This window comes from Pelodiscus sinensis, chromosome 6 (assembly GCF_052426305.1).
Source record: "Pelodiscus sinensis isolate ZL-2025 chromosome 6, ASM5242630v1, whole genome shotgun sequence".
Classification (NCBI taxonomy): domain Eukaryota; kingdom Metazoa; phylum Chordata; order Testudines; family Trionychidae; genus Pelodiscus; species Pelodiscus sinensis.
In genome coordinates, this window is record NC_143057.1 from 35,236,500 (window position 1) to 35,259,140 (window position 22,641).

The 22,641-nt window shown below is 43.0% G+C and overlaps 1 protein-coding gene and 1 long non-coding RNA gene across 3 annotated transcripts in view; one reads left to right on the top strand and one right to left on the bottom strand.

Annotated features, from left to right (window-relative positions):
* LOC142829842 (uncharacterized) overlaps nt 1–11,396 on the top strand; it is a 33,827-nt gene extending 22,431 nt beyond the window's left edge. For both annotated transcript variants that reach the window (XR_012904681.2, XR_012904682.2), the window contains one exon: nt 9,434–11,396. This is a non-coding gene — a long non-coding RNA (uncharacterized LOC142829842). The remainder of the gene's footprint in view (nt 1–9,433) is intronic.
* ALDH1A1 (aldehyde dehydrogenase 1 family member A1) overlaps nt 1–22,641 on the bottom strand; it is a 54,149-nt gene that overhangs the window by 2,664 nt on the left and 28,844 nt on the right. The window contains exons 7-12 of the mRNA XM_006137823.5: nt 19,349–19,462; nt 16,933–17,035; nt 16,061–16,245; nt 8,258–8,422; nt 6,237–6,394; nt 4,682–4,756 (exon numbers count right to left, since the gene is read on the bottom strand). Of these exons, the coding sequence (XP_006137885.3) occupies nt 4,682–4,756; nt 6,237–6,394; nt 8,258–8,422; nt 16,061–16,245; nt 16,933–17,035; nt 19,349–19,462 (800 nt within the window). The remainder of the gene's footprint in view (nt 1–4,681; nt 4,757–6,236; nt 6,395–8,257; nt 8,423–16,060; nt 16,246–16,932; nt 17,036–19,348; nt 19,463–22,641) is intronic.

Genomic DNA, 22,641 nt, shown 5'->3' on the forward strand with positions numbered 1-22,641 from the left:
TTTGAGTAAACTGGAAGTGGGAAAGCGACGAGGAGTCCTGTGGCACCTTATAGACTAACTGAAGTGTAGGAGCATAAGCTTTCGTGGGCAAAGACCCACTTCGTCAGATGCATGGAAGTGGGAAGTGATTTAAATATGTTGCTGTCACAAGCCTGTCAACCTGGAAATGTTCATGTGTTCTAAGCGAAACTGAACTTCCAAAACTTTTAAAATTTATGTCTCCCTTGTTACAATATTCAGGATGGGTTGAATTTTCAAAAACTAAGTACCTAAAATAAAGGTCATAAATTTTATATGCACATATGAGTAATTGCATGAAAACATTCACGTGTGCATGCAAAATGGAAAACTACTTCCACAAATACCAATTTTGCATGGACACATGAGCCCTCATACCTCACCACAAGTGCCCATTCTTTGAAATACTGTAAGTGTAAATGAAAAACTGTAAGTGTAAATAATTGAATTACTGTACTAGCATTTGTGAAATGATTTGCCTGATGCTGTATGTCAGTGTTTCCCAATTTTATTTGGCTGAGGAACCCTTTTCAGCTTTTCAAAATTTCAAGGAATCCCTAGGTTTGTCAAGCAAAAAAAAATAAAAAAGAAAGAGGGGGTGAGGGTGGGGCGGGGGAGGAGAGAGGGACCCACCAATTCATGAAATTCACATTCCTTCCCCAAGACCCCCCCCCCTCCTTTCTGTGAGGCCTCATCCGCTCTGTTCCCCTCCTCTCCATCACTTGCTATACCCAGCCCTTATACCTGTCTCAACCTAGTGAGAGTGAGGTATGGGGTGGGAATGAGGGATTTGGGTGTGGGAAGGGATGAGAAGTACAAGCTCTGGGAGGGAATTTGGATGCAGGAGAAGGGGCTGTTGACTCAGGAAGGGGGCTCTAGGCTGGGGAATGTTGGGTTCAGGTGGAAGGTTTGGGGTGCTGAGCAAGCCAGGGCTTGTGGATGTGAGGGTGCAGGAGTTTGGGCTGGATATGTGAGGGACGCAGGGCAAGAAGGTTGTGAGTATGATGGGCTCAGGACACAGATTTGTGATGTGTGGGTGGCGGAAGAATGTTGTGGCAGAAGACTGAGGATGTGGGGATGCAGGAGTGTGGGGATGTAAGAGGCTCAGGACGGGGGTTCCAGTGTATGATAGGCTCAGATTTGGGGTCAGGTGGTGCAGGAGTGTTATGATGTTGCAGTGAAATGGGGGTTTGGTCCCAATGGGGTTTGTTGGCCTGGCTTAATTTTTAAATAAAATATTATGTCAAACTCAAAAAGTTTTAGCATTGTCTTTATATATGAGAGGGGTGAGGAACCTGTTTTGAGTCAAAGGTCACTGACCCACAGAAAAGTCAGTTGGGGCCACACAAGTGAGATGCAAAAAAACAAAAAAAAGCTCCTCCAAAAACCCCCAAGCCTCACTAATGTGGTCCCAAATATGCTGGTGGAGGTAGGGGACAGAGTGCTAGTGGGTGCTGGGGCTGGGGAGAAGGTGCTGCTGGGTGGAAGGATGCTGGCTCAGGTGGCAGGGTGCTGGGGCAAGGTGCTGGGACAGGCAGGTGGCAGGGTGCTGGGGTCAGGGACATGGTCCTGCTGGGCACTAGGGTGACTGGCAGGGTGCTGGGATAAGGAACAGGGTGCTGCTGGGTGCTAGCGTAGATGGCAGAGTGCTGGGGCCGGGGCCAGGGCCAGGGCCAGGGCCAGGGTGTGCTGAGTCCTGGGGTGTGAGGCAAGGTGCTGGGGACGGGGCGGTGCTAGGGTGGATGGCAGGGCTGCCAAGGAGCAGGATAGGGATGGGGTGCAGGATCTGGGAGGGACCTGGGGGGCGGAAGGGGACAAGGTCTGGGTAGGGTGCAGACCAGATAGGTAGGGTGCAGAAGCAGGCTGGATGTAGGCTGTCTGGCTATGAGGGAGGGTGCGAGGAGGGGACTTGGGTAGGAGTTGGACCTCCCTGATCTGGCACCCTCTAGACCTGACTGGTCCCAGATGAGGAATTTTTGGACCAGGGGAGGTCATTTCAGGGCTCCTGGTCCCCTCCCTTCCCCACTAGGCTTCTTTGCACCTCTATCCCCTGCAACCGAACTAAGCTGTCCACCCCTGCTGGTTCCCTGCACTTCCCCCAAAACCATCCCTCACAATCCAAGGGTGTGCAGCACCAGTTCCCTGCAGCCCCTCACAGCCCAGCTGAGCTGCCCGTCTGTTCTGTATGCCCTCCCCCATCCACCTCAGCCCAGCTGAGCCCTGCACTGGTTCCCTGCATGACTCCCCCACAGCACAGCTGATCCCTGTTTCCCTGCACCTCTTCCAAGCCCCACAAAACTGCTGAGCCAAGAGCCGATTCCCTGTCCCTTCCTCCCCTTGAGTCTAGCCCCGGTTCCCGGCACCTCCCACCTCCTGCAGTCAAACTGAGCTCTGAGCTCCACACACACATACCCTACCCCACCCCACAGCCCAGCCCAGCTCCCCAGACCTCCCCACTCTGCAACCCAGCTGAGCTCAATTTCCCTGCACCTTCCCCCAAACCATGTAGACATGCTGAGCCAGTGCTGATTCCCTGCCCCTGCCTTCCTCCCTCCCCTTGGCTGTGTCTACACTGGCACGATCTTGCGCCAAAGCGGCGCTCTTGTGCAAAAATTTGCTGCCTGTCTACATTGGCCGTGTGTTCTTGCGCAAGTACACTAACGTTCTCATGTATAAAATCAGGGCTTCTTCCACAAGAACTACGCTGCTCCTACTCAGGAATAAGCCCCTTTGAGCAACTATTCTTGCCAAGAGGCCAGTGTAGATAGGCAACATGAATTTCTTGAGCAAGAAAGCCCTATGGCTAAAATGGCCATTGGCACTTTCTTGGGCAAGAGAGTGTCCACACTGCCATAGATGCTCTTGTGCAAAAGCACAGCTCGCACATGGAAGAGTGGATGTGTTCTTGCACAAGAAACAACCAGTGTAGACATAGCCTAAGAGTTTCCTCGCATGAGCAAAATGAATTTTGTGTTGTGCACCAGTATTGAGTTCATGTGGATTGTTTGGATGTGCCACCCAAGTTATTAATAAATATTTTTAAACTTCTACCTTTTCCCTCTGCTGCCATGTCACTTCCCCTGGTGCCTGCTGCCCCCTGACTCCTCACCCTCCTCTGCTGTCCTGACTCCTGCTCTTCTCCTCACCCTCCTGCTGTCCTCAGCCCTCCTGCAACCTGCCCCCCTCCACCAGCCCTTCTCTCCTCCCTGTTCCCACTTCTCCAGTAGCTCCACTCTGATCATGTGAGCTACCCCTCCTCATCCCCTCTTCTAACACCTCCCTCTACAAACCTGCCTGCCTCTCTCCTCTGATGGTGGTCCCTCCACTGGGCAGGTTCCCCTCCTCTGCCCCAGCTCCCCTCATGCCCCTGTGCCCTCTCACATGACTTGCTACATCCCTGCCTTCCTCATGCCCACCCCTTCTTTCAAGCTTTCTCCCAGCACCACCCCTCTAGCCCCCAATGCCCTTACCCTCTCCCCTCCTAGCATTACCCTGTGCCCCCTCCCACTGACACCTCTCCCCTCCTGCCCTTTTCCTCATTGTCTGCGCTTGGCCCCCTGCCATTTGTCTCTCCTCCACCTCTGTCTGTTTGGTGCCTTCCCCTTCCCCTCCGCCTCCGCACAAGCACCTTCCTCTCCCAGCCCTTCCCCTTTCCCTCTGCACAAGCCTCTTCCCTTCCCTTCTCTTCTCTTCCCTTCCCTTCCCTCCCCCACCCTTTCCCTCTCCCTCTTCTGTACCTTCTGCCTTCCACTTTGTGGGGCTGGAGTCTGTGCTCTGTCCCCGGACTCCGAAGCCGCAACTCAGCCATGCGGCGCATCACAGCACCCAGCAAGTTTAAAATCCCGGGCCGTGATGTTATGTCACGTCCGGGCATCTCTCCACCCGCTGGTTTGAGCGTGCTGCGCAGGGCAGCAGCAGCCAGCCAGGGGGAGCTCAGGGAAGGTCGCGCACGGCAGGGACGGGTCCGGGTCTGGATCCGGGGACGGGGGAGAGACGCTCTGGGGCCGGGCTGGGAGGATGCGCGCGTGCGCGCGCGGGGTCAGGACCAGCTCCAGCTCCAGTTCCAGATATTGCGGGAGCATGGGCACCACAAGCCCACTCAACTCGCCGCCCATGCCTCTGCTGGCTAGCCGGCTCTCTCTCTCTCTTTTTCAGAGGGGGCGGGGGAGCGTTGGCTCCTCGTGGAACCCCTTGTTTTGCTCCGCAGAACCCCAGGGTTCCACGGAGCACCAATTGGGAAACACCGCTGTATGTAATAACAGGAAAGCTCTGAACTTTAGCTGAAACACACTATGAGTGTGTCTAAACTACATGCCTCCGTCGACGGAGGCATGTAGATTAGACAGATCGGCAGAGGGAAATGAAGCCGCGATTAAAATAATCGCGGCTTCATTTAAATTTAAATGGCTGCCCCGCTCTGCCGATCAGCTGTTTGTCGGCAGATCGGGGCAGTCTGGATGCGCCACGTCGACAAAGAAGCCTTTCTTGATCGGCACAGGTATGCCTTGTGAAACCATGTCGACGGAGGCATGTAGTTTAGACGTACCCTATGTAAAGAGATCTTGTGAGAAATGGTAAAAGTGGTCCCCAGAAGCTGAATTTTGGAATTCCTGTGAATTTTATGTAGCTAAAATCCAGTGTACAGATCTGAGCTTTTACTTACAGTTCTCGTCCATTTCCTGACATTTTAAATCCTCCAAAAGGACACTGAGCAGACACTGCACTGTAGCAGTTAACCCTGAAAAAGAAAGATGATTTTATACATCATGCACAAGATTCTCAGCTGGTGAATATCAATATAGTCCTTTTGATTTCAATTGAGCTATGGTGATGATTTCCACCATATGGAGATTTCTTTTTAACTATATTTACTTCATACATAGTTCATAGTGCAATAAAACAAAAATAGTCGCATTTATATTAGTAGATACTGGATCTGCACTACAATGGATTTATAATACAATTTAGGGTCTTCAAGATATGTTGATAATATTATGTTTATAATTGACAACTATTCACATCTCTCTGTTGCTGAAAATCTCTGAAGTTATGGCACCATTTTTCAGAGCCCAAGAAACACTCAGTCTCCATCTCTTTCAGGTTTGTACCCAGAAACAAAATCTAGAGTAATTTTACTATTTACTCAAGACATTCTGTTGGATTCTGTGTGACAGTTCCCCTGCTCTATAATATTTGCTGTTGAGAGCAAGAAACTTCAATGGAAGTGTAATTATCTATGACAAAAATTAATAGGACTGTAAAATAGCAGAATTCATAGTGTGGGCATTGAGATTTTCTATTGGTTCAGTCATTCAGAAGAGAGATTCTTCATGCCCACATCTTCCAATTCTCTTCTCTCTCATTGCCAAGGGCCACTGACTTCAATACCGGCGAGTGAGTATTAGGAGGTAAACAGAGCTTTCCACAGAGAACAGAATTTCTGGAGAGAAGATTTTTTTTTTTAAATATTCTCTTTACATGTTTGTGGTTATTGACTACTGGGATCTTCACACTGGTTATCTCTACAAACAATTTAAAGAAATACCTACTTTTGAATCAAAATCCTAAAATTACTTTTGTAGGGAGGTACATTTGTTTGAATTACTGGTAACCATATTTTCTTTTGTGAATAATACAGCATCTAATTGGACACAGACTGGTGCTAATAATGTGTTGTTTAAAATCTAACACAAAATGAGGCCAAGTTTGAAAAATCTATAAACACCTTTCACTTCCACATGCCACTTTACTGGTGCTCCAGGGCCACTCTCCATCTGGAGAATTCCATTAATCATTTGTGTGTGTCCCCCTCTCCATTCAGTTCATCCTCAGAGTGCCACTCTGCCATAGTTGAAGTCTGAAGAATTTTCAGAGAATGGGGTTTTTTGAGGTCATGTAGGAAACTGAGTTTTATCAACTGAGCTCATATTCAGCTATCACAGTATTGTGTATGGAGGGACAGCCATTTTTCTTTAGTGTCCGTTAAGTCACCTATGCTTTCCAATTGGCATATTCATGAGAAATACTGCATAGTAGCAAATGAGTTGTTAGGATCAAGGGGAAGGAATCTGCCTCCCTGAAGATCAAAAAGGCTTAGAAGAACCACAAAAACACACCCGCCCACCCACAAAGAGCTACTATTTGAAATGGTATCCTATTTCAGCTTATGCTACTTATAAATATTATCAATGAGGGACAATGAAATCACAGTTACATACCAGACAGTTCCAGCCTGAAGAGCAGTCGCAAATGTCAGTGCCTTATCAAGGTCTTTGGTAAAAACTGCTGCAGCTAACCCATAGTGCGTATTGTTTGCTCTCTCAATAACTTCATCTACAGTTTTAAACTTCATGATTTGCTGCACTGGCCCAAAAATCTATGTCAGACAAAAACAAAAAAGTGGCTAAAAACTGTGGAAACTTCAGCATGGATGGTTAATTGAAATAATTTATTTCTAAAGTATTCATTTGTCAGATGAGTTGTCTTCCTATGTTATTTGTCAAATCAAGAACATAGATTTTAGAGCATGATAATAAAATGTTCAGTACTAGCTTAAGTGCAAGTGAGTTTCAAATAATATGGAGTCAACAATTAATCAAAATAAGTTGAATTTAAACATGAAAATAACGAAAGAGAAACAGAAGATTATTTAATACCTAGCACAGAGATACAGTACGTGACCAGATCTGCACAGTGTTCTAGTGACCTCAGATTATTTATTTTTGGTAAACTCCATTTTATCCATTTTTTCTCTCATAAACCTTTTACTAGAGTTTTATCTCTACTAGTGCCTGCACAACTAAACAAGGAAACTGCATAAAATAATTAATTCTACTCTTCTTCTGGTTGTTAGCTATTATATAGGAAACTATTTTATTTTCTTCAGATGAAGTAGGTTGTGCCCATGAAGCTCATGATATCATCTACATGTTTTGTTAGTCTTTAAGGTGCAACTAGACAATTTGTTGTTTTTTACGTTTTTCCTGTTACAGATTAACTTGGCTACCCCTCTGAAGTATTTTATTAGATTCAGTTCTTCTTCTGTTAGTGGGCAATTAACTTAGTTCTGCATTCTCAGCCAGAAATTGCAATGCTCCACTATTCAGTACTTGTGTTATTATAGGGAAATATTGCCACATAAACTCAGTCTTGCTCCTGCTGAAGTAAATGGAAGCTTGGGCCTGACTTTAATATAAGCATCATCTAGTCCTAATTTTGCAGCTAGGGCTATCTGAACTGGTTTCAATAAAAGAAGGAGCTATGTGGACATTCTCCTCAAATTCAAACTGAAAGTCAGCCTCTGCGATTCAAAATTGTAAATGAAACTTGAACATTTTTAAATTGTCTGCTCATCCTGGTTTCATCTACATCAGTGCGGATAACAAGAGAGGCTATTCTTGTGCGATGGATGTCCTAATGGAAACCAGGCGAGGAAATATATTTGTGAAATTTTTCCACCAGACTTCCAGATGCAAACAAACAAACTCTTTCCACGATGGCTTTCGGATCTATTTGACCTGAGAGGGTATTTTTAATCTGTGCTCCTGTTGTCCCTTGCTTCTCAGGATTCATTCTAGAGGCACCAGGGCTTTTTTATTTTAAGTTAACCTATTGACAGCTCTCTATTGCACACGGTAATTCTGGCTGCCGAGTATACCAGAAACAGCTTAACTTTCCAGACATTTCTAAAGAACATCAATAGAGTACAACGTGTACCAATACAGCGGATGTGGGTAACGAAGTGCAATATAAACATAACAAGAAAAATGGGGACGAGTCACAGAGGCCAAATTGTGAATCCTTTCCTCCTATTGGGGAACAGCTATTCAACAGAGCAGTTCCACTGAAGTCAATGGGAACGCTTTAGTAAAAAAACTACTCATCCAGGGAACAAGGGTCCCATCAGCAGTCTCTGAAAGATTTGTTTTCTTTGTTGTGTTACCTTAACTCTGACAGTACAGTCGGATGTAACTAGCAGCTCCAACCACTGCACCTGATGTCTCATAAACTCTGTAACTGATACTTTTTTTTTAGCCTGGCAAATTATTCTCCCTTTCCAGCACATTTAATTGAGTTGATGAAGTAGCTAAGAAAGGGATTCTCAACTGATCCAACTTAGAGTGAAAGATTTATTGCAAACATTTTTATCTACCCAATTGACCTTTGAAATGGATATTTTGTACAGACATTTAAGCAGAGAACTGCCTGTGAAAGTACAGACTGTCATGAATTTATTTACCTCTTCTTTGGCGATGCGCATACCATCTGTAACATTAGAGAAAACTGTGGGCTGGATGAAGTAACCTTTGTCTCCCCATGGACCTCCTCCACATTCCAGCTTGGCTCCTTCTTTTTTCCCACTCTCAATTAGGTCAAGTATTTTGTGAAATTGCGCCTTGTTAATCTAAATGAAAAATATTGCAAGAAGGATAAAAATCAGCATGTCCTGATACAATCCTTTTGCAACCAATTAACCGTGCCTTAACAATATAGTTGTTTCATTAAATCTTACATGTTGAAATGAAACAGCTAGCAATCCCCACAAACTTTCTTGTCTTTAACATCTCCAAACTTTACAGGCTTTCCCTACATAGATCAATAATTAGAGAAATAAGCATAGTACAAAGGGTTAAATGTTCCAAAGGAGTTCTGGTTGCATGAGGGACAAAAAATGATTCTCCCCTATAAAATACATTAATTTCAGACTTCTCTAAATACTCTGAAATCTGTGGGATTACAATTGGCCTTCGAAGGTCAGCATCACTGACCCTACATCTAGATTGCAGGATTCTTGTTCAAAAGCTTTTATCGGAAGAGATCTTCTGCAAAAGCTTCTTGAACAAGAGAGCGTCCACACTGCAAAAGCGCATCGAAAAAGAGATGCACTTTTGTGAAAGAGAGCATCTAGACTGCATAGACGCTCTCTTGAAAGTAAGCTCTGATTGCTATGCACAGAATGTCCATCAGGGCACTTGTGCTTTTTCCTCTTTCCCCTTTTTGCGCAAAACCTCCCTTTTCCCTGTCCACGCATGACTTTTTGCAAAAGAGCTCTTTCATGAAAAGGCTTTTTCCTCGTAGAATGAGGAATACCTACACTGGAAAACTCCCTCTGTTCTTTCAATTTTTGGTTGCAAAAACAGGCTTGAGGTGTGGACGTTCTGCGAGTTTTTTTTTTTTAAAACAGCTGTTTTTCTGAAAAAAATCTGTAGCATAGACATAGCATGAGATTGATCCTGACGTGTTAATATAAGGGCTGATCCAGCACGCACTCATGTCAGTGGGATTGTTTGGGATCAAATACATGGGCAGGCTTCCCCAAGAACTGCTGGGTTGGTCACACTCTTTTTAGTACCACTTGGGAGTAAAACACAGCAGAATTTAAAATTAGTGCTCTTTTGTTTTGTTCTTTCACTAGAAGTTGCTGGAATACAGAATATCTGTTGGAACTGAGCTTGAATAGCAGGTTGTTTATTGGCTTACACCAAAATCAGAAAACAAATACAAGCAACACTGAGCATATGGTACCTTGGCAGGCCTATCAGAATAAGATGTGGGAGTTGTGCAAGAAGCAGACCTTTACAATGGGAATGCAACTGAGACAAGCCATTCCCCCCCAAAAATGGTACTGCTGATAACAGAAAATAGTATTGTACCATGTCAGTAAGATATCACTCTGGCAGCAAAATAAACATGCTACTCTCCATTCCTTGCTGTAGGGAAATTTTGTACAAGCTACTCTTTATATGTTTCAAAATGTAAAACCAACAACACAACTTGTTACTTATATTCTATAGTTTAAGGACTTTCCTATCTTTTCTATTTCTTCATTGATGTTTTTCTGCCTGTTTTTGGGATTCAGCACTCCAAGCACAGTCACCAAGGCTGTGTCCAGACTCAGGGTTTTTTTCGAAAAAAGTAGCCTTTTTTCGAAAAAACTTCACCTGCGTCTAGACTGCAGCCGCGTTCTTTCAAAATTAAATCGAAAGAACGCGGCTTTTCTTTCGACAGCGGTAAACCTCATTGCACGAGGAAGAACGCCTTCTTTCGAAAGTTCCTCTTTCAAAAGAAGGATTTCTTGAATGTAAATAGGGCTTCTTCGAAAGAGAGCATCCAGACTCACTGGGTGCTTTCTTTCGAAAAAGCAAGCCGCTTTTTCGAAAGTTCCGCGTGCAGTCTAGACGCTCTCTTTCGAAAGAGGCTCTTTCGAAAGTATCTTTCGAAAGAGGCTTGCAGTCTAGACATAGCCCAAGACAACGAGTAAAGTAATTCTTACATATAAGTTACTCCTATCTGCCAGTGTGGATGGGACTCTTGTTGTGGACAACACAACACTATTTGGAATCCTGGTTCCCGTGAAGCCAGTGGCAAAACGATCATTGATTGACTTCAGTTGGGCACTCTATGTATACTTTTTCCCAGCACTTAATAGAGTGCTTATTGATCAGTGTTGCCCATTATTATATGTTTTGTTGGGGGGGAGTGGGGGAAAGGCTGAAGACAACAGTTACATTACTTTAGAGGATGAAGCGGCAACTAAACTCTTCCTACAGAACTTACAGCCAAATTTCACTGTAATACTTACAAGGTTTGTCCAATTGTTTCAACTGTCAATGATTAAAACCGTTGTTTACAGTTAACAGGGTTATATTTTAAACCCTTATTGTTAGAGTTTCTAGGTAAGGGTTAGATAATAGAATTATATAGAAGGCTGTAGTTGGGAAGCTGTTTTTTTCTTTTTCATTCTTGTGGTACGATATTGTAATTTGTGACAGATGTTTTGCTCCACATACCTTTTCCACACAGTAGGGAAGGGGGCATGGGAGTTGACTAAGTAAACAGACAAACAAAGCAGGAGGCCATATATTTCAGATTTACTAGCTCTAGTATTATCACACTCATTCTCATAAAATAGTATTTTTAAAAGGCTTTGGAGGACCCTGGGTCATTTCAGTCTATTTTGTAAGATTCCAATTATCCAGTGGTTCAACAAAAGCTATGATAAAATAGCTTGAAAATATTTAAGAACATTGAAGGGTAACTGTTCCCCTGCCCCTTGGCCACCCTCTATACTTTTTAGCAACTGTCTTATTGTACACAATAAATATAGAATATTACAACACATAGAAGGGACCTCGAGAGGTCATCAAGTTCATTCCTCTGCACTCATGGCGGCACCAAGCACCATTTAGACCATTCCTGGCAGGTGTTGACTAGCCTGCTCTGAAAAAAATTTCCAATGATGGAGATTCCACAACCTCCCTAAGCAATTTACTCCAGTGTTTAACCACCCAGACAGTTAGGAAGTGTTTCTTAATGTCTAGTCTAAACTTCCCTTGCTGCAATTTAAGCCCATTGCTTCTTGTCCTATCCTCAGAGGTTAAGAAGAATATTTTTTCTCCTTTCTCCTTATAACAACCTTTTTGGTACTTGAAAGCTGTTATACCCCCTTTCTCTTTTCCAGACTAAACAAACCAAATCCTTTTCAATCTTCTCTCCTAGGTCATGTTTTCTAGACCTTTAATTATTTTTGTTGATTAAGATATTGGTATCTCTGTGGGCAAAATATCCTTGATCAGTGCAACCTCATGAAGAATGGAATATCTTGAACTGAAACAGCTGGATGTTGCTGTCAGTTGTGCCCACCTTCCAAATTAACTCTTTGGGGATTTCAGTTCTAGTGTAGATTAGTTTGCAAGTATATTAGATTCAGTTCTAGTGTAGATTAGATTGCAAGCTGTTCAGGAAAGACTCTGTTTCATGCTCTGTGTTTGGACAACAGCCAGCACAATGGTGCTCTAATCTGATAGAGGCCTCTGGGCCCGATTGTAATAATAACTGCTCATTCTGTGCAAGTCAGTGTGCATGTACATGTGATTGAATATCTGATTGATGTCATGTGCCCCATGAGTACCTCTGTGAAGGACTCTGAGGGAGATACAAATCAGAGTGCATGTAATTCACTTCCAAAAATAACATCAAGTGTCATAAAACTGATGATAATAATAAAATGGTCAGGCCTTTGGAGGATAAGAGAGAGGTTTCTCTGGGAAGCTCTTTTTCCCCATAGGATGAAGATGTCATTGTTAGCCTTATGTGGCTGTTTGATAACACTCTTGGAAATAATGAGACTTTTGCATATAGAATCTCAAATAGCAATCTTGCTAATCCTGAGTGCTGGATTTAAGAGGAAACATTTCTCTCATAGGTAACTTTAATCATATAAAATAAAATGAACCTATTTGCTAGAGTTTGGCTGGAGATGCTGATTGTCTAAATTCTGTTAGAGTGCTTTTGATGAAGTCACACCCACACACAAATCTCCAATGGTGCCCAGTGGGGTTACGATTCTCCAAACTGAGGGGTGGGAGGTTCTCATGCACCAAAATATGTGGCCTATATGGGAGCTCTTAGTGCTTTTCAAACTTAGGCCACTATTAGGCATCCAGTTTGCAAAAGTTTTGTCCTGTTACCTCAATAATATAAAGAACAAAACAACTCCCTTCATCACTCATTATAATGTAAAGAACAAAACAACTCCCTTCACCACTGGTCTAATGGAGATGAGGGAGAGGGGGAACAACGAAAATAAATGCAGCCTGAGAGGGTGAAGAGAGACAGCTGGAATAGGAAGGGAAAAGGCAGAACTAAAAATGAGAGTTTTAAGCTACCCCCTTCTTCAAAGTGCACAGCTGCTCTGCTCTTTTGACTCCAGTTTCTGTCTCTCCAGTCATTTTTAACTCACTCTCCAGCACAAAGAATGCCAACATTTCCATTTGAGCCTGTGGAGAGTTGAAAGAAGCTGCTGCATCACAAACTGCTGCTGCCTTTTGGAATGTGAAGTGGGCCAAACTACTTCAAGGAACTTACAAAAAAGAGGAAATGGGTTTGACATTTAGTAATTAGGTCACATTTTAGGATGGTTACTGCTGTTTACCATGTTCAGCTGAATCCCAGCACATCCCTTTTTCAATTCAATTTTGAAAAGCAGTTGTAACCAAAGAACTGCTGGCCTAGGAAGAAGATAAGATAAGTAAGAAGATAGGATAAAAAGCTGGCTAGACTGTTGGGTGCAATGGGTAGTTATCAACAGCTCGATATCAGGTTGGTGGTCGGTTTCTAGTGGAGTGCTCCAAGGATCGGTTATAGGACCGGTTTTGTTCAACATCTTTATTAATGATCTGGATGAGGGGATGGATTGCACCCTCAGCAAGTTTGCAGATGTCACTAAGTTGGGGGGCAGGGAGATACGCTGAAGGGCAGGGATAGGGTCCAGAGTGACCTAGACAGATTAGAAGATTGGGCCAAAAGAAATCTGATGAGGTTCAACAAGGACAAGTGTAGAATCCCAAGCATCGTTGCAGGCTGGGGACCGTATGGCTAAGTAGCAGTTCTGCAGAAAAGGACCTGGGGATTGCATTGGATGAGAAGCTGGATATGAGTCAACAATGTGCCCTTGTAGCCAAGAAGGCGAATGGAATAAGAGGTTGCATTAGGAGGAGCATTGCCACCAGATCCAAAGTGATTATTTCCCTTTATTCGGCTCTAGTGAGGCCACATCTGGAGTATTACATCCAGTTCTGGGCCCCCCACTATAGAAAGGATGTGGACATATTGGAGAGGGTCCAGCAGAGGGCAACCAAAATGATTAGGGGGCTGGAGCACGTGACCTATGAGGAGAGGCTGAGGGATTTGGGTTTGTTTAGTCTGCAGAAGAGAAGAGTGATGTTGGATTTGATAGCTTTCAACTTCCTGAAGGGAGGTTACAAAGAGGATGGAGAAAGGCTGTTCACAGTAGTGGCGGATGGCAGAACAAGGAGCAATGGGCTCAAGTTACAGTGGGGGAGGTCTAGGTTGGATATTCAGAAAAACTATTTCATTAGGAGGGTAGTGAAGTACTGAAATGAGTTACCCAGGGAGGTGGTGGAATCTCCATCCCTAGAGGTTTTTAAGTCTCGGCTTGACAAAGCCCTGGCTGGGTTGATTTTGTTGGGATTGGTCCTGCCTTGGGCAGGGGGCTAGACTTGATGACCTCCTGAGGTCTCTTCCAGCTCTATGATTCTATGATTCTAAGATAACGGGTGCTGGAGAGCTAACAATGAGAATGAGGGCAAAAAAGAAAGATGGTGGGAGTGGGGGGAAAAAAGCTTTTTTTTTCCTTTTACCCCTCTTCAGAAATGTACCTTTCAGCAGTTTGACCCATCCTTTTGATTGTTGTAGGTTTGTTTTTCTTTTTCATATCAATCATGAGTACTTAATTTTAAACTTGGCTCACAGGAACAACAACATAAGGGTGGCTTCCTGTTAGCACACACTAGACTAATACATGCACACACATGCCTTAATTCTCTGAAGGTCATTGTTATGAACATTGCATTCTTTGGCCTTTGTGTTTATTCAGCCCAGGATTTGGATGCTGTTTCACTAATAGGACTCACCTTTCAGAGTTTCCTGCTTGGGTAGCTTTGATTGCATTTTGCCATTTTTGCAATGTCTTTGATTATTGCAAGTGTGTGAAGTTGTCAGAAAGAGGAAATTTAATTTAATGTTGGAGAATTTCCTTTACTCAGGAGCTAGCTTTATCATCTGTAAGATGATATTTTTATTCTATAATGCTCAGGTAAACAGTGACTAAAAAAGATATATTTACAGTACATACCCTAGCGTGCCTGCTCCCTTTTTAGTCAGACTTTGGACAAGGAACAATTTAACAGCTCTGTAAATTAACCCGAAAAAATCCTTATCCATTGCATAAAGTTCCATTTTAAAAATAAACTTAATTGGATATTTATTTAGCAGACTAAGATTCTGCAGTGCAAAATCCCTCACCACCAAATTGTGATACACTGTGTTTAAAATTTGCACTATTTTGGGGAGCAGACCTGGTGCAGCACCTGAGTGTTGGAGGAGTAGGAACAATGTCAGTAACTGACTTCTGCACAGCTGTTCACTTATAATGCAGTGGCAGTACTGGAATATACTCTCGTTAGAGGTCTCATTAGTATAAATGGGTAATAATAATTTGTACTTTTCAATGGCCTTTATCTGAGATTTCTCAGGTACTTCACTATTATTCCTATTCTATAGAGGGAGCTGAAGTAAGCTGTCCAAGAAATTTTAGTTAAAGATAACAGGCATAAAAGCAGGTCTCTTGGTATGCAATCTTCTACAGGACTTGAATTAAAAATAAGGTATATTTTCTAGTGTGGTGCCTGTCAGAGAGACCCACTCCCTGCAGGAACCACAGCCTCCTCTGTTTGACTCCATCCTCTGGCCAAGTCACTGGGGGTATGTCTACACTACCCCGCTAGTTCGAACTAGCGGGGTAATGTAGGCATACCGCAATTGCAAATGAAGCCCGGGATTTGAATTTCCCGGGCTTCATTTGCATAAGCCGGGCGCCGCCATTTTTAAATCCCAGCTGGTTCGAACCCCGTGCCGCGCGGCTACATGCGGCACGAACTAGGTAGTTCGAACTAGGCTTCCTAGTTCGAACTACCGTTACTCCTCATTCCACAAGGACAGTTTCCAAGGCAGCCCACTGTACTCTACATGGTCTGTGCCATTTCCCCAGAAGTGGGCAGAGGAAAATGGGCCCATCTTCTGTTTCAGGTTGCTGTGCGGGGGCCCTCTAATTAGCAGCCAAGGTCTCCACTTTTCCTTTGAGCTTTCTCCTACCTATCTGGCTTCCTTTCTCTTTGGGTTTGCCTGCCTCTCAACTCTCTACCCAGGGAATAACTGTGGACTATCCACTCTAGTTCTAACACACCTCCCTTCCCTCAGGCAGTGACTACCAGCCTATTTCCCTGCAGCCCCCTTCTATTGCCAGCTACTTGGCTCTATACAAGCCCCTCCTGTTCCTGTCTAGTTGAACTGCATATTTGGTTAATCACTCCCTGCTCTCTGGAGGCTCCTCCAGGTGTCTCCTATAGACATTTGGGCCTAATTTATCCTCTCAGGGCTAGTGTAGGGAGTACCCCCAATCAAAGTGCCTCTTTGCCGTAGCATTACAGGATCATAAAAAAGTTAGGTAACTATAACTGACCTGGGGACCTTGGTTTACACAAGAAGACAGAGGATCACCAAGAACAATTTTCTTAGCTTGTTCAACGCTCCTGCGGACAAACTCTTCATAAATAGGCTCTTCCACAAAAATCCTAGAGCTTGCTATGCAGCATTGACCCTGATGGTAGAACAGACCATTGTGTGCAAATGCCACCGCGCTGTCCACTGCAATGAAATGAATAATTAATCAAGCCTCCTTTCTTTACAGTCTTTACATAACCTAGTTTTGAATGCTCAACATGAACTTGTGGAAAATCTGCCTCACCTTCCTTTGTCATGCTACCTCATTTATAAAACTTGCCATTCTGGGATCTTTTAAGGTACTTGCTTACAGGTATCCAATACTACTATTCAAAAGGCATCTAAAGACAATATACTTAGACAAGTGCACGTATGACCACATGAGAGAGAATTTTAATCCCACATATTTCATGATGTTGGTCAACAGTGCCAAAAGGAACATTCAGTTGTGGAATGCTGAAAATTACCTTTCAGGTATTCATATTCCAGAGTGGCAACACTTTTGCCATTGGTCCAGAATCTCATGGACTCATGTCCCACAATAGATGTTAGTTTTCTACCCCAAACTGCTACTACCATACAATCCTAGGAAGTCCCGTCCTTACATGAATGGCAGAGCAAGGTCTCTTCTTCCAATTTTTAAGTGAAAATTAAGTTAAATGCTCTGAGGCATGACTAGAAAAGGATCCCACACAGGCACTGGACAAATGTAAAATGTTGTACACATAGAAAAGAAATAAAACAAAAGTGATTTGGCTACATGGTTTAAGACCAAGAAGCAAAAGAGAAAGGTTGCTTATAACAGAATAAAAGATAAATAGAACTACTAACAATCTGCATCTGCAAATATGATATTAGGACTTTTCCCTCCAAGTTCCAATGTAACCCTCTTCAGATTACTCTTTCCAGCAGCTTCTTTGATCAGTTTGCCAACCTAAAGCACAAAAGAGAATTTCATCTAAAAGTTTTTATCTAAGTGTTTCCGTTAAATGTGTTCTTCCATCCCCAGCTCTCACTTTCTCAAAACAGTAAAGGCTAAGTTAGTAACTGTGAAATATTGGAATCATTAAAAAAGATTTTTGGGGGGATCAGGTGGTGGGATAGCATATCATGTTCCCCAGGAGTCCCTCTATCCTTAGAGATAATGCCCCCAGCTCCTGCTAGTGCATCTGTGAAGGGTTAATCTGGGGCTCTCTCACATGGGCACAGCACCTCTCATTTATCATGTGCCTGTCTTGGAGCAGCATTGAGCACTAAAGGCCCCCCTTCCCCCCCGCAAACAAGGGCACTCTGAGGTAGAGGGCAGGAATGAACTGCAGCCAAAGTGGGCATCAGGGCTCTGATCTCCCACTTTCTCCCTTCCAAGCAGTCTTCCCCTGTGCTCTGCAGTCGGAAAGACTGTTGAAGCACCATATGTGTGAGAAGAGCTGTGGAAACTAAGCCTCTGTCTACAGATCACACCCTTCCCTGGCCCAAACTCTCCTTCTTCCACAGGATCAGATAAGGAGACCCGGAGGGACCTAGAGAATATGGGCAAGCAGACTCACTCCATAGCACCATTCTGTTTGCCCTCTATTGCTAACATTATTAAGGGGTCTTCCTTGTGGTCTGGACTGGAGGTGGTAGGGTGGCAATGCCTTGCTGGCTTTCCTTGTGACTGGATAATTTGGGAGTTGCTAGGGCCTAGCTTCTACTTGTCTTCCTGCTTCCAAGGGCACCTGCTCTCACCTTCTTGCTACTAAGTTACTTTGTGGGTAGTGGGTTGTCACTGCTTCCTCTCATGACTACAGGGTTTGAACATTCCCTCCCATCTCCTGCAGCTGCCAGCTGTAAGAAGCTGCACACCAGCAGCTACTAGAAAGAACTATGTTCCCAACCCCTTACTGATCTTCATTAGCAAGCTCTGTGTGGGCTTGATGAAGACAGTGGCAGTAGCCCTCACATCATGACCCACTCCCTGGAAAGAGCACTGGGCAGGTGGAGTGAGGCACCCTCCTTGCCCTGACTCCATTTCCTTGGCAGGAGAACCGGGGTGTAGCTTTGGGAGGGGACTGTAGGTGGAAAGGTTGGAGAGCCGTCCCTACTTGTTCTGGCCTAGGTCTCCAGGCCCTTAGCCCACCTCTGTATAGAGGAGGAGGAGGGTTATTTCTACTTTAGCTTAAAAGCTCCTGGAAGGAAAGCAGCTGTGTCAGAAAGAGGATATGGACTCTTGTCATGTGGCAGGTGTGTTAACCGTTGGATGCTACATTTATGATAGATAAATATATTTTGTCTTTTATCCACACTCCTGTGTGGCAGTGGTTTATAACAATAGTGCTCTTGAATCTCCTGTGAAAAATCCATAGAGTATAATTAAATAATGTCCTTATTGGGCAAGTATTAGCTCAGACCTATGCTTTTTACTAAGTGAGAATTGGAAAACCAATTTGCAATCAATCCCTCTCTAAATGATTGAGTGGAAACATTATCAAATACACTTTTCTTCTCAAAGAAAATGTACTTTGATATATGCGTTAACAACATCATCATTCATTTGCTTCATAGTAAAGGTGTGTGGCATTAGTGATTCTCGAAACAGAGGCCCAATCCTCTAACGCAGTTTCCCAAATAGTGCTCCTTGAAGTGAAAGTAAGGGTTCCATGAGAACCCAATTACTCCTCAGCCTGTCTTGACAGTTTTTCCACTTTTTTTTTTTTTTTGGTCAACCAGTTTCCCCCGACGTTTTTTTTTAAAGAGTTCCATGGCCAAATAAAATTGGAAAAAACTGCTCTAAAGACTTAGATATAATCTTTCCACATGTGAAGAGTTCAATTTACTGCAAAAGGATCACTTGCATACATATGCTTAAATCTTTGCAGGGTTTGAGCCTAGACTTCAGGTGGTTTTCCCTACCAAAATGTCGTCGTTGTAATTAAATTGCACAAAATTCCATCTATTGCATTTTCAAATTTATAAGACAACCTCACTTCTTTTTAAAAAAAGAAGCCTGAAAATAGTACTGCTAAGTTAGAACCAATTGTATCTCATTGGATTCCTTTGTTTGAAGAGGCCTTCCTACAATACCAACATTGTTTAGATATGTTTGAAGTTTTCAATAACTAACAAATCATTAAACAGACTTTGTTTAACAAACTAGCAGCCAAAAGAGAAAAAATAATTACATAATGCTAGCTAGATACTAAATCATTGCTGAGAACCAGAGGAGCAGAGTGTTCTAGTTCATAGTTACTTGCATTCAGAATAATACCTGTGTAGAGCCTGTGAAAGACACTTTATCTATGTCCATGTGGTGAGAAATTGCTGCTCCAGCAGTGGATCCAAAGCCTGGCACAATATTCACTACTCCAGGTGGAAATCCTGCCTAAATTGTAAAAAAACCCACCAGAATTAGAAGTAAATGATGAACAGGCGAGTACTTCTGTTACTCTCATTAAATTGTTTCTGTTCTACATCTCCCCAATAATTTTACCCCAACATAGATAAAGTCATCCCCAACCCCATTGAAATATTTTTCAAATGACAGTTTTTGTCTTGTTTTTCTTGCAGACTAGGTATCTTGCTCCAATCTCTTGCAGATATCCTTTTGGAAATGCAGACTGTAATTTTCTGTACTATTTCCAGTGTTTTTGCTAAAAGGTAAAACAACATTAATTCAATATACCCCTGTCTAAATCAGAAAATGTTTAATGATATGAAAACTGGTTAATATATTTTTCAGATTCATTAGGGTGATTCCATTCTTTTGACTGATGGTTTAAAGTGATATTCTACTTTTTAAAGTGAAAATGGCACATGGAATGGCTGGCGTCTTTCCTTTGGCACAACCTGAGCTTCAGGATTTTGTTGGTGAAAGGAGTTCCTGAAGGGAGTACTAGCAAGGAACTTTTCAGCATGAAGTGGGTGGATCTGGCTAGTGAGAAGTCATGTCCTATGTACCTAGGAAATGTGCCATTCAGTCTCCTTTCAAAAGCTTCTGTTTATCTGTCCTCCTCCCTGGTACACAAATCTTAGCATGAATCAAACCCGTTATCGCATTCTAATACAAATTTGCTCCGTGTACAAATAGAATATGTTATTCCCCCAACTGTCACCCCAGCAGACTCCCCCACTGTGGTGGGAGAGTCAAACTGTGTACCCTTCCCACTCATGAATCATTACCACCAACCTAGTCCCAACTGTGGTGCAAAGTAGGTGAGTGAAGATGGACCATAGATTGCAGGGCTGGCAGAAGATTGTTTTATTTTACATGTTTTATTTTACTGAGGCCAATAAACACACATCTCCCACATTGTGACAGACTCCCTTTTTAGAATAGAACAGTGACTTTGAAATAAGAAGTTCAATTTTCCTTTTGAGGCACATAATAGTAATATATAACTTCCCAGAGAAGCATGTTGCATCAAGAATACCAGATAGCTGAGACACATACACATATTGTGTACATTTCTTAAAGTTATTTCATATTCCCCGTGGGTACATCTACACTTACCCCCTACTTCGAAGTAGGGAAGCAAACAAAGGTGACCGATGTTGCAAATCAAGCACAATACTCCTCCAGTTAATTCGAGTAAAGGGGTTTTTCTTGGAGTACCGCATCTATACGTGGCACGTTAAATTGGGCTAGTCAATTTCCAAAATGGTGACTGACCACGACTATGTCAGTTAATTCGAGTTAAGGGTATTTTCTCGGAGTACCGTGTCTATACATGGCAAGTTAATTCGGGCTAGTCTATTTCCAAAATGGCGACCGGCCATGACTCTGCTAATCAAGCACAGGATATTTAAATCCCATGCTTGATTTGCAACTTTGGTCGCCTTCATTTGCCTCCCTACTTCGAAGTAGAGGACAAGTGTAGATGTACCTTAACATAATGTCACTCTGACACTAGTTAGCTTCTAGGCCTTACTACAATATATAAGTTAAATTAGGATACGAACTATAATATAATAAGACATAATATAACATAAACAGCTTTTTACATTTTTTTTAAATGCTGTCTTTTAAGTACTCATCAAAGGTGCCAGATTGATACCCTTGGCTACTGAAAATCTCTGTTTTCAGTATGGGGACCAGCAGGGGTCTGCAATAATGACATGCTCCATGCTGCCTTAGCTATATGTTTCATTCCTAACTTAAAAGAACCACTGTTGCGTGGGTGCGGAGAGGGGAATGACAGTGCAGAGTCTATACATTTATTTTGTGACTGGGCTCCAGAGTGACACTGGAAAGGAAGGTATCAATTAATGCCAACTGTGACTACATTGTATTCCAAGGTGAACACTTGTCCCCGAAGGCATGAATTTGGATCACCAATTGGTTTCACATAGAACAGTAATAAGATTATGAATACAGTTAACTCCTTATTGCAGGAATGTTATTCTTATATTTAGAGAGATATGATACATCATCAGGGTCAGGGCAGAACTAAGGGAGGCTAATGAGGGTGACTGAAATTGCAAATGAAGTACGGGATTTAAATATCCCACGCTTCATTAGCATGTTCCCGGCCGGTTGCCATTTTAGAAAGTGACTAGCCCGTAGTAACTGCCCATGTCTACACGTGGCAGTGAAACAGGATTCTGAATTAAAGCCCTAAGTCGAATTAGATGGTAAACCACATTGCAGGAGGAATACCAGCTAATTCGATTTAGGGCTTTAATTAGGAATCCCGTTTCACTGCCGCATGTAGTCGCAGGCAGTTACTTCGGGCTAGTCAATTTCTAAAATGGTGACCGGCTGGGAACATGCTAATGAACGGTGGGATATTTAAATCCCGAGCTTCATTTACAATTTCGGTCACCATCATTAGCCTCCCTAGAACCAACTAGGGGGCTAGTGTAGACATACACTAACTTCGTTTTTCTTTAATACTGCTATTCAATGCAGCCATCATATTTATTTTTGCTGTTAAATGAACAGGTGAGATACTTGGAGCAGCAAAAGCAATTCCCGCAAATTGCATTTTCTAATAAATATTTACTGTGTAACTCACTAACAAGCACCCTTGGCCCTTTTGTGTCTTTTGTTCACTTAATCATCTTCTTACATTTGACCTAAATGTTCTGGGCTGTATTTGTGATGAATCATTGTTACTAGGCAGAACACTAAAATGTGCTGAGTCAGTACTGTTAGCACTTGGGAAAGTTACTGACCTGGTGATTATTGACATTGGCGACAGTAATTACATCTAGGTGAAGATTTTAGATTATTCTATTTACCCTAAAGAGGCAATTTAACCATTTCTCCACTCTTCTCCGGTATCCCTTCTAACATGCAGGAAGCAATTGAATGTTACTTGGAAAACAATGGAATGTTGACTACTCTATTTGAGATATTCAGAAGCAGAGGAAGTGTATGATATTTGGATGTACTGTGCAGGAAGTTTGGCAGCAGTGAAGTTGTTTAATTTTACCTTCATTAATCATAAACCCAGGTGAACAAAATATGTGTTCAGTAAAATCACCCGCATCAACAGATCTGTTACTCAGATAGCAACGATGGTTAACTAATCACCACTCATCTTCAAAAGCTACTTGTTT